The 18,174-nt window shown below is 43.8% G+C and overlaps 3 protein-coding genes across 3 annotated transcripts; all 3 read left to right on the top strand.

Annotated features, from left to right (window-relative positions):
* The first annotated feature begins 4,742 nt into the window (after window positions 1–4,742).
* On the top strand, window positions 4,743–6,155 carry LOC137834074 (uncharacterized). Its single transcript, XM_068642140.1, has one exon. The coding sequence runs from the start codon at window positions 4,743–4,745 to the stop codon at window positions 6,153–6,155; it is 1,413 nt and encodes a 470-aa protein (XP_068498241.1).
* A 603-nt stretch (window positions 6,156–6,758) lies between these two features.
* LOC137834073 (uncharacterized) lies at window positions 6,759–7,397 on the top strand. Its single transcript, XM_068642139.1, has one exon. It carries the CDS (start codon window positions 6,759–6,761, stop codon window positions 7,395–7,397), a length of 639 nt encoding a protein of 212 aa, XP_068498240.1.
* A 999-nt stretch (window positions 7,398–8,396) lies between these two features.
* Window positions 8,397–9,305, top strand: LOC137834072 (uncharacterized). Its single transcript, XM_068642138.1, has one exon. The coding sequence runs from the start codon at window positions 8,397–8,399 to the stop codon at window positions 9,303–9,305; it is 909 nt and encodes a 302-aa protein (XP_068498239.1).
* Window positions 9,306–18,174: the final 8,869 nt, after the last annotated feature.

Raw genomic sequence — 18,174 nt, 5'->3', positions numbered from 1 at the left:
AGCTACCGCCTATTGAAACTAAGGAGGTCGTGCTCAGGAAAAAGGGCGGCTTGCGCTCGAAACAGCCCAGGCACAATGAAAATAGTCGAGACCGTTCCAACAGGAGCAATGAAGCCTCCATTGGGAAGAGAACGGATCTAAGGTATATCCCCTACGTTGCTATAAAGAAGGAGTCTGAGATAAGGGTCAGGGAGGAGACAACGATCAGGCCAAGATTTTGAGTATCATGCAAAGAGCTCTTAAGCATGTCGGGGGTAGCGAACAAGCTGAAGTTTCCCCAAAAGACAGATCGATTTTTGCGATAAAAAAAGAAATGCTTAGTGCGAGTTTCAGAAGGCATTTGGGCATACCTCGGATAACCGAGTAATCCTGTTTTTTACAAAATGTTTATGAATCACCAGTTTGGTCAAAGAAGACATCTTAAAGGAGTATCTCGAGGATTAACCGGTTAATCCTGTTTTTTAGCAGGTTGTTTTTATGTTGCTGCATGTATGTGTGTGTAACTGGTTTTCACACTAATTTGGTTGATCTTCCTCTTTAGAAATCACCTAGTGGAAATTGGTTTTGTGATACTTGATATATTTGGAATAGATTACCTCTTGTACCTGCATCTTTCTGTGATTGCAGGTTGTGCCAAATTCTAAACAGAACTTCCCAAAGCAACCCAGGCATTTGTCTTCATCAAATAGGGAGATAATGTTAAAATGAAGCTTTGATGCCTCCAAATCCATGAAGACAACTTGAAGACTTTGTTGTTGTGTTTAGGGTTTAGTTCTAGGTTGTTTAGAATTTGCTAGATCCACTCTTAATCAAATTCACAACTGAATCAATTTGGTTTTAAAAAGAAAAATGTTTTTCAAAGCTAAGTGAAAAACAAGTTGTTGATTTTTCGTTTTAATCAGTTGTTTTTCCCTCAACTTGTGTGAAGGGTTTTTTAACTGTTAAACCAGTTCAACCGGTTAAATCGACATTTCAACCAATTGATTTTTGAATTTCTTAACAACTTTTCATAAATTTGTTATATTTGTTTTCTGTTATTTACAAACTGTTTTGGCTCATGTTTAACTGATTAAAACGGCTAGTTTGATGAGCTATAAAGTTGGGATTACCCTTCCTATTTCAAATGAGAGAAAAGTGATTCATAAACATTTTGTGAAAGTTTGGATTCAAGAAAGCAAGATTGCCTTGGGTTGTGCTTTGGTTAAAAAGTGGATTATGAGCAACTGTGATTTCCTATAATCAGGTGTAATCTATTCCATATTCTTTTGTAATTTTTTTTCAGTTTGAATACTTGTAATCTGTGTAATTGTAAAGTCATAGGGTTATTCTGACTGTGTGTGTAAGAAGTCAAGGAGTGGTGTGTGTTCTTGAGGGGTTTAAGATCATCACTCTTGGTGTGTGTAGCTTGTAATCTAGGGTTGATTACATAGTGAATTTTCACTGGTTTCTGAGGACTGGATGTAGCTCTTGGTTAAGAGTGAACCAGTATAAAAATTCTGTGTGAATCTCTCTATTCTCACACTCTTTAAATTGCTTTAACTTTGTTTTTATAAAAACTGCTGATAAAAACAACCGATTGTTTCGTAAAAACAACAGGTTGATTTTCTGTATCAAGCTTAAAAACAATTTTATATTTGGCTGGAAAAATTTTCCATTGATTAATTCTTCATAGCTTTTCTCTATACCTTCAATACTTGCGAAAATGTTTCAAAAACAATTCACCCCCTTCTTGTTTTAACCCTATAATTCTAACAAAAATTGTTTTGGCTCTTGCATTAAATGCTTTGACCAACTGATTGGAGTTTAAATAAGTTGTTTTACACTCTTGGTCTTGAATTAATTCAAGAGAAATTATTCAAATTAGTTTTCTAAGAGTGGAATAGGATTGTGTTGTATTGATTTTGCTTTAATCTGTGATTGCACCCAAGTGTACTCATTCCTTTCTCTCTTGACTACTGTATTTCTGTAAGAATTGTTGTTGTGCAAATTCAGAGGTTGTTATAAAATTTGTGGTGTTTTTGCCAAAGGTGGTGTGTGTTCTTGAAGGGTTCAAGATCACCACTTTGGTGTGTTGTGTGTAATCAAGGTTATTGATTGCTTAGTGAATTCTCAGTGGTTGTTGAGGATTGGATGTGCTTCTTGGTAAAGAGTGAACCAGTATAAACTCTCTGTGTCGATCTCTTTATCCTTTCTCTCTTTTAAAACTTTTTTTTGCTTTATTTTTAACACTACTGGTATAAACAATCGATTGTTTCGTAAAAATATTCGGTTGATTTTCTGCAATCACATTAAAATCAATTTTGAACTGGCTGAACTGATTTCTAATTGGTTGATTCCTCATTGTCTTTCAATCTACCTTCAATATTTGTGAAAATCTTTCATAAACAATTCACCCCCTCTTGTTTAAGGCCTACATTTCTAACAGTTCTATCTTGTTGTGCTTGGTAGTGTTGAACTTGAAGCTTTGATGTTTCCAAATCCATGAAGGTTGCTTGAAAACTAGGTTACTGCTTGTGGGCATGGATTCTGGGTAGATTAGAATTTGTCAATCCACTTTTATCTTAATCCAAAACTGAATCAATCAAGTTCTTTTAAACAAAAGTGTTTTCCAAAGTAAGTGAAAAACAATCTGTTGATTTGTCGTTCCAATCGGTTGTTTTACACTTGGTGGTTTTGGAAACGATTTGAAAAAACTGAAATTGGCTGACCTCAAAGTCAAAGTCAATTCAATCGATTGATTCTCACTTTCAATCTGTTAATTTTTTAAAAACTTAATAGAATTGGTTAAATCTATTTTTGATTGATTCAAATTTGTTTTGGTCCCTAATTGAAAGACTAAAACAGCTATTTTTGAGGCTATATAAATGGTTTTTAAATCTCTAATAAGAGAGAAAGATAAAATAAAAAAAAGTAATGTTTTTTTCAAAGATTGCAAGACTGTTAAAGGCTCTTTGCATTGGTTAAGAGTGGAATTGGATCTACTGTACTCATTTTGTATAAGGTGTGATCCTTCCTATTCTTTGTTGTTTTTCAATTCATATTTGTAAAATTGTAAGATACTGGTGTCTACAGTCAAAGGGTGTTCTGACCTGTAGTGGTTGTGTTTCAAAGAGGGTGAGTGTTCTTGAAGGGTTCAAGATCACCTCTTTAGTGTTGGTGTTTCTGTAATCTGTGATTGATTGCCTAGTGAAATACTCAAGGGTTTCTGGGGACTGGATGTAGCTCAGGTTAAGAGTGAACCAGTATAAACCTTATGTGTTGAATCTCTCTGTACTGACCCGTCCCCAGGCGTTGACCAAAGTCAAAGTCAAAGTCAAACACATGGTGGGATCCACCAAGGGCCCCAAGGGAGAAAGTCAATAGGTTGACCACTTTGGGCGTCGCCAGGTGTGGGTGTCGCCAGGCATGGGCGTCGTCAGATATGGGCGTCGCCAGGTATGGGCGTCGCTAGAATCAGGTGTCGATGTTGTCATCCCCCAATACCCACGAGTAGGGAAGACCGTGGAGGGAACGACACGTTTAGAGGCCACGGTACGAACGAGGAGGCCTCGGGCTCCGGTACCCCAGTATAGTGATAAGGGAAAGAGAAAGGTGGCTTCAAGGCCATATCCCCAGTACCAGTAGGGAGTAACCTGACTCGTGAAGTATCCACGCCACCTCTGGAGAATCCCTGGGACAGACACGACCCAGGAGAGGGCCACGCCCAGGGGTGAACCATGTGCGTGATACGAGAGGAGGGCAGATACACTCCCAGGGCGAATGACTAGAGGCTGGGGCGCATGAGTTGGCACCCAAGTAGTCACCCCTTGCGCCAGATGCACTCCAGGGAAGGAAGACTTACACGCGGGATTTCCCTAAGTTGGGTTACAGCCTTGTAAGGCCTTCCACGTGTAAGTGATGTTTAAGTCAGAAAGGCCACGTGGCAGTAAGCACTGAAACACCAAGGTATATAAGCTTCTCTGGAAGCTTAGTAAGGTACGTTTTATCAGTTGCACGTTTTCACAGAGTTTACACATTTTCTGATCATTCACTTGCTTATTCACTGTACGCACGGGTGGTTGGAGAGAGAGAAAAGTTAGTTACGATTCAGTTACACACCTTCAGAGCATTCAGTTACGGTGCTCCGATACGAAGGTGTTTGATGTTTCTTGCTTGCTGACTTGATCGTCGGAGTGCAAACGGCCGCGAGGGCGCCCTTTGTTCACTTCATTTCAGGCACTCACGGCGGAGTAAGGCGGAGATCTGAGTTGGAGAAGGAGTCCTTGTTCGCGAGTCAAGTTCAACGCACGAAGATCTTTCGATCAACCGGCAGGAACATTTGGCAGCCACCGTGGGGCCGATTTAAAACCTCAGTCCCACCGCACGTGTTCAATGGTTCAGTCGCAGTTTTCGTGTTAGTTTTTCAAGAATTGTCCAAGATCCACCGTTCATCGTCAAGAGTACGTAGTTTCACCGATCGCTTTCGGTTCAATTCGAGTTTTCGCCGTTCATCGTGGAAGTTCGCTCAGTTTCCACCGTTTGTTCGTAGTTCCTTTGAAGTTTGCTGAAGAACCACCTCTGTTGGTGGTTTGTTCGTGGTTTGCCATGTTTTTACCGTTCCTCTTCAGTCTTGACCAGTTTCAGTTGTTAGTTCTTAGATTTTGGGAAGTTTCTGTCGTTCGTTCGTATTTCCGTTTGTCTTTACCGGAAAAGTTGTTAGGAACCACCATAACAGCTTCAAGATTTCCAAGAACTGCAAGAAAATGAGGACCACCAGGCCGAGTTCGACGCGCATTGAGAGTGGAGACAAGACCATGCAGCAGGTCATGGATATGATGCAAGGCTTGCAAGAAGAAATGGCGGCATCGAAGGTTGAGCAGGAGCGCATGCAGGCGGATCTCGCGGCGTCTCAGGCGAGAAATGAAGAGATATGCCGCACGAATGAGGAGTTGCGCCGCGAGCTGCGCAACAACTCACGGCTGCGTGATGCAGATGAGCACGAATGTTTCACTCCACCAAGGGAGTTCTCTACGCCGTTCTCAGAGTCGATCCTGGAGGCGGTGATCCCCAACACGTTTGTAGGCCCTAAAGTGACTTTCGCGGGAATGGAAGATTCCGAGGCGCATCTCACGGCGTTCCACACGCAGATGATGCTGGTAGGCGGCTCCGACGCTGTAAGATGCAAGCTCTTTATGAGCACGTTGACTGGGATGGCCATGGACTGGTTCATCAGCCTTCTGGATGGCCTTATCACCTCCTTCACACAGCTTTCACAGCTGTTCAGGGAGCAGTACCTAGCAAACAGGGCTCCACCACCAGTATCGTATGATTTGTTCGACGTGAAGCAGTATCAAGGCGAGACCTTGAAAGAATACATCAATCGCTTTGGGGCCCAGGTGGTGAAGGTTGGCACCATAGAGGAACCCATGATCGTCTACGCGTTCAGGAAGGGGGTGTGTCCTGGGCCTTTCTGTGAGTCAATCATCCGCAACCGCCCCCGAACTTTTGCTGAGATAAGGCGTCGCACTGTGGAACACATCGCCACTGAGGGCGAGGTATGCGAGAAGCGCACAAGTGTTGCACCCACACGCCCAAGAGCACCGTCGCGTGCACAACCCGCCAGGGTCAACGAGGCCACGACGGGAAGGAAGAATCAGGAGAGGAGGCGCCCATACGAGGCGAGAAGGCCTCAGACTAGGGGTCGAGCAGAGGGAAATAGGCCGGCGAGGGAAGGAAATAGGCCGCTAAGGCACAATTTCGTGGTGGAGCTTAAAGATCATATTGTTGTGCTTAACATAGCTAACAGGCTGAGGCCACCAGTGAAGACAAATAAAGTGTTGAGACCTCACAAAGACTCGTGGTGCGAGTTCCACGAGGCGTTTGGGCACCACATCAACAACTGCTTGGCACTGGGTCATCAGTTGGATGAGCTGGTGAAGAACGGCTTTTTGAAGGATTATTTGGCTGGGTCTTCTACGGTCGCAGCTCTGGCGGTACAAGAGGAGGATCAGGCACACGAGATGTCGATCCATGGGGAAGTCCACACCATCTCTGATGGCTTCTCAGGTGGAGGGCCCACTACCTCTCAGCGCAAGAGGTATGTGAGGTCAGTAAATTCAGTTGCTGAGGAAGGTTTGGATGACCCATGGGAGTCAGACCTTGTTCACAAAGGCTGACCTACGAGATGTCGTCCCACATGACAATGACCCCGTGGTCATTTCGGTTGTCACAGCTGGAAGAAAGGTGCACCGAGTCCTCGTCGACCAGGGCAGTTCTGCAGATGTCATGTTCTGGTCGACCTTCAACAAGCTGCAGTTGTCCCCTGACCTGCTGAGGCCCTACACTGGATGCTTGTATGGGTTCGCAGGGGACCAAGTGGAGGTACGTGGCTACCTGGAGCTGAGTACGACGTTTACCGATGGAACGACGTTCCGTACCGAAAGCATTCGATACTTGGTAGTGAATGCCAATTCAGCTTATAACATTCTGTTGGGTAGGCCTGCACTGAATAGGCTAAGAGCAGTGGCCTCCACGCGCCACATGAAGATGAAGCTGCCAGACCTTAGTGGTCGGGTGATCGTGATCAAGTCCGATCAGGAGGAGACCCAAAAATGCTATGAGAATAGCTTAAAAACGAAGAGGGGCGTGGTCATGGTGATGGAACGCCCGCCCGTTTCAGATACACCGATGGAGGTAGAGCCCTTGGAAGAGGCGACGCCCGCGGAGGGGACGCCTAGGAAAGACTGCGCTTAGAAGAAACACATGGGGAGGCCTCGCCCATGGAAGAAGCATCCGAGGGTGTCTCGCCCATGGAGGAAGTATCAGAGGAGACCTCGCCTGAAGCACCCGATGGGGCGACGCATATAAGAGAAGGCTGCAGAAGCGAGTCTCGTGCAGAGAGTGTGCGAGACAGGCGACCCCAACCAGTAGACAACGTGGTTGAGAGGCAGATTGGTGGCAAGGTTTTCAAGTTGGGACGCTTGCGGAGCCAAGAAGAGCAGGATGAAGTGGCGGCGGTGATCTCGCGCCACCTAGACGCATTCGCATGGTCCGCCTCAGACATGCCAGGTATCGACCCAGACTTCCTAAGCCACTACCTCACCATGGATCCCAAGGTCCGCCCGGTACGACAGAGGAGGAGGAAGTTCAACAAGGAGAGGCGCCTCGTCGTGCAGGAGGAGACGAAGCAATTGCTAAGTGTTGGGCACATCAGGGAGATCCAATACCCTGAGTGGCTGGCCAATGTTGTCTTAGTGAAGAAGGCGAATGGAAAGTGGAGAATGTGCGTCGACTTTACGGATTTGAATAAGGCGTGCCCTAAAGATTCGTACCCCTTACCTAGCATCAACGCATTGGTGGATAGCGCTTCAGGATGCAAGATGCTGAGTTTCTTAGACGCATTTTCGGGGTACAATTAGATAAAGATGCATCCACAAGATGAAAGCAAAACGGCGTTCATGACTGAGACGTGTAGCTACTGCTACAAGGTCATGTCGTTCGGGCTGAAGAATGCAGGCGCCACCTACCAAAGACTGATGGATAGGGTCCTCGCACCTATGCTGGGAAGAAATGTGCAGGCCTATGTCGACGATATGGTGGTGACCTCCCAGGAAAGAGGGTGACACACAGCTGACCTGGAGGAGCTATTCGCCACAATAGCCAAGTACCGCCTCAAGCTGAACCCGGAGAAGTGTGTTTTTGGGGTCGAGGCGGGGAAGTTCTTGGGTTTCATGCTCACTGAGAGGGGAATAGAGGTGAACCCCGACAAGTGTGCAGCTATCATCGCCATACGGAGCCCAGCCTCGGTAAAGGAAGTGCAGCAGTTGACGGGGCGCATGACGGCTTTATCAAGGTTTGTATCAGCTGGTGGAGATAAAGGCCACCCATACTTTCAGTGCTTGAGGAGGAACAGCCGTTTCGTGTGGATGGAAGAATGCGAAACAGCTTTCCTCAAGCTGAAAGAGTACTTGGCAACGCCTCCCGTGCTGTGCAAGCCACGGGGAGGCGAGCCCCTCCGTTTGTACTTTGTAGTAACGGAGTGGGCCATCAGCTTTGTGTTGGTCCAAGAGCAAGATCAAGTGTAGAGGCCCATTTACTTCGTGAGCAAGGCCTTGCAAGGCCCAGAGACGAGATACCAGTCGTTGGAAAAGGCGGCGCTGGCAGTGGTGTTCTCAGCCCAGAGGCTCCGTCACTATTTTCATAGGTTTACAATGGTGGTGATGACGGACCTCCCCATTCAGAATGTACTGCAGAAGCCAGATGTCGCTGGGAGGATGGTTCGCTGGGCAGTGGAGCTGTCAGAGTTCGATATTCAGTACGAGCCCAAAGGATCCATCAAAGGGAAAGTCTATGCAGACTTCGTCGCAGAACTCACACCGGGAGGCGTCCCCTAGGAAGTGGATTTGGGTTCACAGTCGATGCTTTCAGTAGATGGATCCTCCAATCAACAGGGAAGTGGTGTGGGGATAGTCTTTGAGAGGCCTAAAGGGGTGTTGATCGAGCAAGCCCTACGTTTCGCCTTCAAGGCAAGCAACAACCAAGCTGAGTATGAAGCTTTGATTGTTGGAATGCTTTTGGCCAAGGAGATGGGCGCGCAAAGCCTCTTGGCGAAAAGTGACTCACAGTTGGTCACGGGGCAGGTGACGAGGGAGTATCAGGCAAAAGAACCGCAGATGGCAGCATATCTGAAGTATGTCCAAGCGTTGAAGGGAGCTTTCACTACGTTTGAGCTGGTGCATGTCCCAAGAGAACAAAATGCCAGAGCTGACCTGCTCGCCAAGCTGGCCAGCTCAGGCAAGGGGGGAAGGCAGAGGACAGTCATCCAGGAAACGCTCAAAACGCCGCGAAAGTTTGTGGCAGATAATAGGGTGGATGTTCTTCATATCAGCACGACGAGAGGAAAGTCGAGGAGTCATCGGTCGTTAATTCAAGATACGACGAGGGCACCCCGTGTCAACGCTTATGCGGCCTCGCCCGAAGAAGAGAAGTGTGTGCAGGTGTGGGCCTTGGAAGAAGGGGACACGTGGATGACGCCTTATAGGCGATACTTTGCAGATGGGATTCTCCAAGCGGAGCCTGGAGAGGGAAAGAGGATAAAGAAGAACTCCACAAGGTACACTCTTGTTGATGGAGTGCTATTCAGGCATGGGTTCACGCACCCAATTCTGACATGTGTGAGTGGTGACGAGTGTACGAGGATCATGTCAGAGCTCCACGAGAGGATTTGTGGAAGCCATGTAGGGGGAAGATCATTAGCTTCCAAGGTGATTCGCGCAGGGTTTTATTGGCCATCGGTGAGGGAAGATTGTGTGAGATACGCCCAGTGATGCAAGCAGTGTCAGATGCACGCTGATTGGCACAAGGCGCCTCCAGAGAAGCTGAGGTCGATTTATAGCCCGTGGCCCTTTCACACATGGGGAATCGACATTCTGGGGCCTTTCCCTTTTGCGATAAGGCAGATGAAGTACTTAATAGTCGCCATCGAGTACTTCACGAAGTGGATAGAGGCAGAACCAGTGGCACAGATCACTGCACATAAGCTACAACATTTTGTATGGAAGAATATTGTATGTCGTTTTGGTGTGCCGAGGCGTCTCATCTCAAATAATGGCACTCAGTTTGCCAGCCTGCAAATGAGCAAGTTGTGTGCAGAAGTAGGCATCAAGCAGGTGTCCGCGTCTGTCGAACACCCCCAGACGAACAGACAGGTGGAGTCCGCGAATAGAATTTTGTTGAGGGGGTTGAAGCGAAGACTTGAGAAAGCTAAAGGGGCGTGGGAAGAAGAGGTACCAAGGATTGTGTGGGCTTACCACACCATGCCTCAATCCTCCACCATGGAGGCGCCGTTCAGCCTAGTATATGGGTCAAACGCCATGATCCCGGAAGAGATTCACGAGAGTTCCCCTTGTTTCCAAAGCTTTGTGGCAGAGGAGTCCAATAAGGAAAGAAGGGTGAATCTAGACCTGTTGGACGAGGCCAGAGAAGAGGCAAGGATAAAGGCTGAAGCCGTAAAGAGAAGAGTGGAGTATCAGTACAGCTCCAAGGTGAAGCCGCGGCAGTTCCAAGTTGCTGTCCTGGTTATGCGGAAGGCTCATTCCTATGAGTTGGAGAATAAGTTGTCTCCCAAGTGGACCGGACCCTTCAGAGTAACCGAAGCCAAGGGGAATAGTTCGTACAAGCTTGAGACTCTGGAAGGAGGCCCCATCCCACGCAGTTGGAACGCGGCCAATTTAAAGGTTTATTTCAGTTAAAAACACTATGTAGTACACAGTTTAAAAGGGGACACTCTTTTTCCCTTTCGGGGGTTTTTTTAATGAGGTCACCCAAGTAAAAAAGTAGTTAAAGAATACTTTATCTCATCTCCCTCTACTCTTTTTTCTTGTAATGTAAGGAAACGCTAGAGGGAAGGCGTCGCCAGGTGTAGGTGTCGCTAGGCATGGGCGTCGCCAGGTGCGGGCGTCGCCAGGTGTGGGTGACGCCAAGTGTGGGCGTGGACGCCAAGCGAACGAGCCAGCTTGGACGTGTAGACACCCCAAAGGGAGGGGAGGGGCGCACTCTCCAGATATGGGCGACACGTTAGGAAGGTACGTATAGTAAACTTCAAAATCTGGGCATTTAGTCCCTGGGCAGGGGTTAACGGATTCCTTCAGGACGCCCCCTCCCCAGGTAAGAACAGCTAGCCCCGGTGTCCGACATTTAGACACCTCGCAAGGAAGTGGTGGGGAGCGTTTCCTTCGAGTGTGGGTGATGGAAGAGGCCCCAGCACCACCTTTCATAAAGGGCACCCACAAGAGGGTCTAGGACAACCATTGCATGAAGGCAACCCAAAAGGAGCGTCTAGGACCACAAAAGAGCGTCTAGGACAACCATTGCATGAAGGCAACCACAAAGGAGCATCTAGGACAACCTTGCATGAAGGGCAACCACAAAGGAGCGTCTAGGCCAAGAGCAAGGGCGTTACGAATAAAAGGGAAACATGCCCAAGGAGCCCATCAAGTGTAGCTTAGTCTTAATTGTGGTGTAAATAGCATAGCCTTATGAACCTTTGTTTAATTTCTGCAAATTAGGATTAAGAAAGGGTTAACCTAGATTAGTCACGGTTTTCTAGAACCTACCACTAATCTAGTGTAGCCATGTGAAGGTTAGGAGGCCATGTGCTCCCATGTGCCATGTGCTCGATGTGCCTCGATGTGCCTCCATGTGCTCTTTCATTTGCATGTCATTTAGATTACATTTCATTTGTATTTGGCTCTTCAAATTCCAGCCCTCCAATCCTATATAAGGAGGTGTTTGGCTCTCATTTTGTAAGATTGAATAGATTATTGTTATGCTACCCAATTTGTGCCATACACTACTCTTTGCCTAGCATATGGGTTTTAATCTTCACTTCATCACCTTCAAAGGGGCTGGCCTAACCTCCCCAATTCCCCACTCTCATGCACTTTCAAGGCACCCATACTTCCTAGGAAGGCCTTGCTTCATCTCCTCCACAAGCTTCCGCAAGTTCATAACCAAATCGCAAAGAAGAGCTCAAAGGAATGCCATCTTTTGGTATCTAGAGCTAAGGTTCTTCAAAGATGAGTATCTCTTTGCATTTTTCTTTTTGAGTTCTTCTTTCTCCAAGTTGTTCATCTTTATTGCAAGTTGTCTTGCTGTTTTTGTGTTTTAATATGATTTGAATGCTTGTTTATTCATTTCAATCGGTGAGTTTTGTTCAAAATTGTGCTTGAACATCTATTTTCAATTTTGTGTAGGATTCTTGATATCTTTGTGTTTCTGTTTTTATTTTTAGGTATTTGAGTCTTGCTTGAAATTTCATTTGGGTCATATGATGTTCTTGAGTCTTTTCATTTTATGAATCCATAAGTTTTGTCTAAGTCATGTGTTTCCATATTTGTCAACAAATCCTAGTAGTACTCTTCTTGATTTAATTGTTTCTTGTTTTTGGTTTGAACGCTTGATCTGAAATCTGCTGAGTTTTGATCCTTTGGTGCTTTTTTATTTTTAGTTTGAGTTCTTATTTGTGTGCTAGATCCACACAAATTCCATTACACAAATTCCATTATGTTTTTAAAGTATATCTTTCTGTTTTGATTTTAGATTTCAGAATCCTCTGTTTTCCACCATTCTGTTTTGGCTGATTTTGCTTATGAAAATTAAATACAACATAAGAAAATTCTGAGCCTCTGGATTTCACTAGATTGAGGTGTTAGCAAAAGAACAAAAAAAGAATCAGTTGAAAAAAAGAAATATAAAAAAAAGATAAATCTTACAAAAAAAGTGTGCAATCCTGACGCTACATCTGACGGTCTTGACCACTGATTTTAAAAATATTATCAAAATTAATTGGTACATGCGTTTGGAGTGAAACCAACGCCAGAAGTTTGTTAAGATCTTGATTTGTTTGTGTATCAAATTTCAGAAGCAAATACAAAAGAGCCAGCTCAGCATAAATCTCTAAAAGTAACGCATTCTAGACCACAACATTTTTCAGTGGTGCTGTTTTTGGTTTTTAAATAAAATCTAGTGCTATTCCTTAGGTTCCTTTTGTGTGCCATCCATTTTTTTGAGTGCCTTTTTATTTGCTTGTCTAATTTCATTTGAACTCCTTCTAGTTGTGTCACATTTAATTCCATTTGTGTAGTACTGTGTTTTTAAATTAATTTGTTTCTTGCTTTCTTTCTTTGACCTCTAAGCTTTGTGGTGGATTAAATATCAATTGCTACTTGTTGAGTGGGAATTGGCTTGAGGGAAGTCTAGCTTTGCTTAATAGGTGCTGGATTGAAGAATTTAATTACCTAATTCCAACAGGATCAAAGGCAAGGGGCAGCAACAAACACATACTAAATACACCGCACACCTTGGAAGGCCCAACAAAGAAGAAACAACAAAGGGAGTGCATTTGAAAAAAAAAAACAACAAAGGGAGTGCCATTTAATTTCTTTGCAATTTAACTCTTGTTAATTTCTTGTTAATCACGCAATTAGACGGTGAGTGTGTCTTCAAGGGCTCCAAGTGTCCAAGAAGCCTCACCTAGGGCCGACTAGCTTAAACTTTCAAGCTTAGCATTTGTTAATTTGTTTTATTTACGCCAATTGCCTTTAGTTAGCTATGCTTAATTGTTTCTTTTGACTTGTTTAAAGCTGTGATAATTTTGCTTGGGTTGTTAGATAGCTTGCATAGTTTCTTGCATTAAAAATTTGATTTCTCACTCCTCATTGTGTTTTAAGTGATTTACCTAAAGAAAGGTTTGTGTGAAGATCTTGAGGGATAGTTTTTGGCTAAGGCAAATACTTGGTATTTAAGTAGTCCATTGTGACTCACCTCTCTTACCTGGAAAACTACCTTCATTAACTTCCCTCATCTTTCCTAAAGTAAAACATTTCTATACACAAAGCTTTAGTCATGTCTTCCCACTCCTCTAAATCTATTGGAAGTGATATGAAGTCCTTAAAATCTCTTTTAAAAAAATTTTCCAAGGACCTTCAATTAATTTCAAATAGACAATTGGATAATGAGGCCAAAATTAATGAATTGACTAAAGCAAAGGAAGAGAAATCTAAAAAAAAAAAAAAAAACATTCTCATGCATCTATCTCTAAAGATCATCATTCTTTTGGGGAGGGAAGCCTTAGGATAAATGATTATTATCAAACACCCCCTAGGAGACATAGAAGAGATAAAAGGGAACAAGAGAGCCCAAGAGAGGTTAGGGTAGACCTACCCCACTTCCATGGAAAAGAAAATATAGAAGCTTGCCTAGATTGGGAAATGAGGGTAGAACAATTGTTTGCTTCCCATAAAGTAAGAAAGGAAAGAAAGATGCAAGAGAAAAGATCAAAAGAGGAAGAGAAAGAAAAGAGAGAAAAGGTGATGATAGAAATAGAAAAGCCAAGTGAGGGGTTGTGTGAATCTAGAAAGAATAAGGAATATCTTACAACCTTCTTTACAAGCATAGTCAAAAAAGAATCCTTAAAAGAGGCTTGCATAGATAAAGATGTAGTGGATTATTTCTCATATGTGAATGTCAAGTTATCTATAAGCATCTAAAAAAAAAAAATTTTATGTGAGGTAGTGATGTGATTCCACTAGCCCAATTAGAATGATTCTTGACATTCTTAGGAATCATCTTGAGTTGGTTATGAGATAGACACTTTATCATAGAATTGGATCAAGGTTCTATGAAAAAGAACTCACCAAAACTAGTGCCAAAACACAAACTCATGTGGAAGTTCCAATTATTGTCAAATTGAACCGATTAAAATGAGAGGAAAAGCAATTGCACCGAATAGAATTGACATAGAACTAAAATGAACCGATCAAAATGAAATAAAAGGCAAGAATACTGAAAAGAAGTGTTGGAAATGAAAAAGCACCGAACCAAAACACAAAACAAAGAAGAACAACTTGCTGAAAAGTGTAATAACCGAACCAAAAGACAAGAACACAAGCTAAGACATGAATATCAAAAGAGAAGGAAGGAAGGAGAAGAGAAAGCTCATGAAGATGGAAGAATGGTTGGATGATCACGCCACTAGGAGGATGGAGACTCCAAGATAAGTGTGCAAGCCGCCACTTGAGGTAACCATGGAACCATCAAGATAAGACTAGTGAAGAAGGCACAAAGCTCTCCAATGCTCTCTCAAAAATTGAGTATAGTTTCTCTAATCAAAATTCAAATCTGAATTGTACAAGCTAAGCACCTTTATTTATAGCCTAGAGGTGCTGAAAAATAGGTGGGAAAATTCAAATAAACTCATTTGAAATTCCCACCAAAAACAAGTCACATGGGAGGTGTGACCTTTTTCTACTATGACACCTCCTAAAAACTACACCTACACCACTCTCCTAAGTCACATGGACAATGTGACTTTATTTTACATTTTCACACTCCTTTATTTAATAACCAAACCTCCTAAAACTATACAAGAGTATTTCAAAGCTTGGCCTTGCCCCTCATGGGATGGACTTGGGCTCTTTGGGCTTTGGCCTTCTTGGGCTTGGGCTTGGGCTTTGGGCTTGGGCCTCATCTTTATTTTATGTCTTCTTTTAATTTTGAGAAGACTAGAAGGAAGAACTTAAAATGTGAGGGTGGATGTCCTCTTCCTCCATTAATAAAAGCCTCCTTTATTTGATTCTCATCAGGTAGTGCCTAAAGAAACTTGTCATGTCTTATTGAGACAACTATTGCAAAGTGTACAAATTCTCATAAACATTGGTTGTAACAACGAGACTATCTTTACACATAAGAGAAAAATTCTTCATGAAGGAGAACTCATGGGCCAAATTAGAGTTGATAAAACTCTAGAGCTTTTAAAAGGAAAAATTTTGTCCCCCATGAGAAAAGATGTTCAAAGACATTACCCTAGATACATATCTTGTTTTAAAACTACACCTAAGGCAATGTCTCATGAACTCTATACTCCTTCACCTTTTGCAAATGATCATTGGGAAGACACAAATTTCATATTAGAGCTTCCTAGGACAACAAAAGGTTTCGATTCCATTTTCATGGATATGGATAAACTCTTCCTTAGAGAAGTGACAAATCTTCATGATTTATCTTCAAACATAGTGTTGGATAGAGCTCCAAAATTTGAAAACCATCATTTGAGGATTCTCTTGGAAAAACTTAAAACTAATTTGTTCTTTTCAAATGCTTATCATCCTCAAAAGAATGGTCAAAATAAAATTGAAAACCTAGCTCTTTCTACTATGCCTCGAGAAATCATGAGAGACAACCACAATTCTTGGGATGAGTATCCTTTTCCTATTGAGCATGCATACAATGGAGTAGTCCACAAGATTACTCATATTTCTACATTTGAAGTTGTATGTGAACATAGTCCTCTTTCCCTTTTAAAGTTGTTACCACCTCCTAAAGGAATTATGCCTAAGGGAAAAGTAACTACTATTGGAAATTTTACAAAACATAAGAGGATTAGAGGACACATACAACCATCAAAAGGGAAATATTGTGAAAAGTTACCAAAAACAAAAGAAAAACAAAAATGGCAACTTCATACAATTAAGTTTTCTCCAATTGCTCACACTAACTCCTTTGCTTTGTTTCAAGATTCCCATAGATAGACGTTTGACCCAGGAGGAAAAGCCTTGACGAAGCAAGAGGCTGTTATCCGAGATCAAATCTGTAGATTTGAGGATAGATCTTCTCAAGAGGGAGGAGATGATGGACACCATCCAGCCACTTTCATCCCCCTAGTTAAAGAAAAAGAAATGGATTTGAGGACAAATCCTTTTTCAAGAGGGAGGGGATGATGGAAGAGGCCCCAGCACCACATGTCATAAAGGGCACCCACAAGAGGGTCTAGGACAACCATTGCATGAAGGCAACCCAAAAGGAGCGTCTAGGACAACCATTGCATGAAGGCAACCACAAAGGAGCATCTAGGACAACCTTGCATGAAGCGCAACCACAAAGGAGCGTCTAGGCCAAGAGCAAGGGTGTTACAAATAAAAGGAAACATGCCCAAGGAGCCCATCAAGTGTAGCTTAGTCTTAATTGTGGTGTAAATAGCATAGCCTTATGAACCTTTGTTTAATTTCTGCAAATTAGGATTAAGAAAGGGTTAACCTAGATTAGTCACGGTTTTCTAGAACATACCGCTAATCTAGTGTAGCCATGTGAAGGTTAGGAGGCCATGTGCTCCCATGTGCCATGTGCTCCATGTGCCTCCATGTGCTTTTTCATTTGCATGTCATTTAGATTACATTTCATTTGTATTTGGTTCTTCAAATGTTAGCCCTCCAATCCTATATAAGGAGGTGCTTGGCTCTCATTTTGTAAGATTGAATAGAGTATTGTAATGCTGCCCAATTTGTGCCATACACTATTATTTGCCTAGCATCTAGGTTTTAATCTTCACTTCATCACCTTCAAAGGGGCTGGCCTAACCTCCCCAATTCCCCACTCTCATGCACCTTCAAGGCACCCATACTTCCTAGGAAGGCCTTGCTTCATCTCCTCCACAAGCTTCCGCAAGTTCATTTCCAAATCACAAAGAAGAGCTCAAAGGAATGCCATCAGTGGGCGTCGGGCAGTGAGGAAGTTTTGAGCAGTGTAGAGCCAGGCAACTTGGTGCAGAGACACGTCATGTAGGAGAAGTGCCATCCTTAGCGAAACCTTCTCCTTAGGCGTAATCACCAAAGTCCCTGGTCATCTTAGTGTTTAGACACACCGGGGACGATACGACACTGCTCTCAGCATGTCTCTCCTCGGGCATGGGCACCAAGAACACTGATCGCCTTGGTGTTTTTAGACACTCCGGGGACGAAACGGCGCTGCCTTTGGGCAGGCCTCTCCTCGGGCGTGGGCACCAAGTGCGCAGAGATAAGGGCTAAGCTGCCTTGGTGTTTAGACACCCCGAGGACGATACGGCGCTGTTGTAGTAGGCTTCTCCTCGGGCGTGGGCACCAAAGTGTGACTTTGTCCCAAGTGTTTAGACATGCTGAGGACGATATGACCTCGCGTTCAGCAGGTCTCTCCTTGAGCGTGGACACCCAGTGCAGGTAATATAAGCCCTCCTCGCCCTCGAGCGATGTCGAGGCCACATAAGAGGTAAGTCCTCCCTCGCCCTCGAGCGACGTCGAGGCCATAGAAGAGATGAAACCTCCTTCATCTTAAGCGATGACGAGGCCAACAATACCTTTGGCAGTAAGCGCCTTAGGGTTGAAGAAAATTAGGCGGAGAGTAAGTTGAAATTATTGCAAGTCAGAGAAGCAGAAGAAATTCGAGGAGCAAAAAGAAAGCGTAGACCAGAATAGTAAAGGGTGACGATGGCAAATAAAACGTGAACACAAGTTATCAAAAGCAGTAAGAGCATAAAAGAATATACAAGAGTATGAAGCCAAAGATTAATTATATTAACAATATGCAGAAGAAGGCATTCACAGCAATTACCAAGATCAAATTATATACAAAATACTTGGAAGAAGATGTTCACAGTAATTACAAAATTACAAGCATGTTGCTAAAGGGTGAAGAGAGGCTAGTCTTCAGGAGTTGTCAAAGGCACGATCTTGCCATCGAATACTTCGCTGAAGGGGCTGCACTCTGAGACGTCGATGCCAGGGTTCGCGCAAGCCGCTTGGACAAGGGCCTCAGCAAACCCGTCGGCGAACCCAGTAGCAGCTTCTTGCACCAGCTCTTGCTCTGCTTTCTTGAATTGTTCAGTTT

This window comes from Phaseolus vulgaris, chromosome 5, assembly GCF_000499845.2.
Source record: "Phaseolus vulgaris cultivar G19833 chromosome 5, P. vulgaris v2.0, whole genome shotgun sequence".
NCBI lineage: Eukaryota > Viridiplantae > Streptophyta > Magnoliopsida > Fabales > Fabaceae > Phaseolus > Phaseolus vulgaris.
Note: the sequence above shows the minus strand (reverse complement) of the source record. Positions and strands in the feature narration are given on the sequence as shown.

Excerpts from the sequence above, each read along its gene's own strand:
- LOC137834072 (XM_068642138.1), top strand. The coding sequence starts at position 8,397 with ATGCTTTCAGTAGATGGATCCTCCAATCAACAGGGAAGTGGTGTGGGG.
- LOC137834074 (XM_068642140.1), top strand. The coding sequence starts at position 4,743 with ATGAGGACCACCAGGCCGAGTTCGACGCGCATTGAGAGTGGAGACAAG.
- LOC137834073 (XM_068642139.1), top strand. The coding sequence starts at position 6,759 with ATGGAAGAAGCATCCGAGGGTGTCTCGCCCATGGAGGAAGTATCAGAG.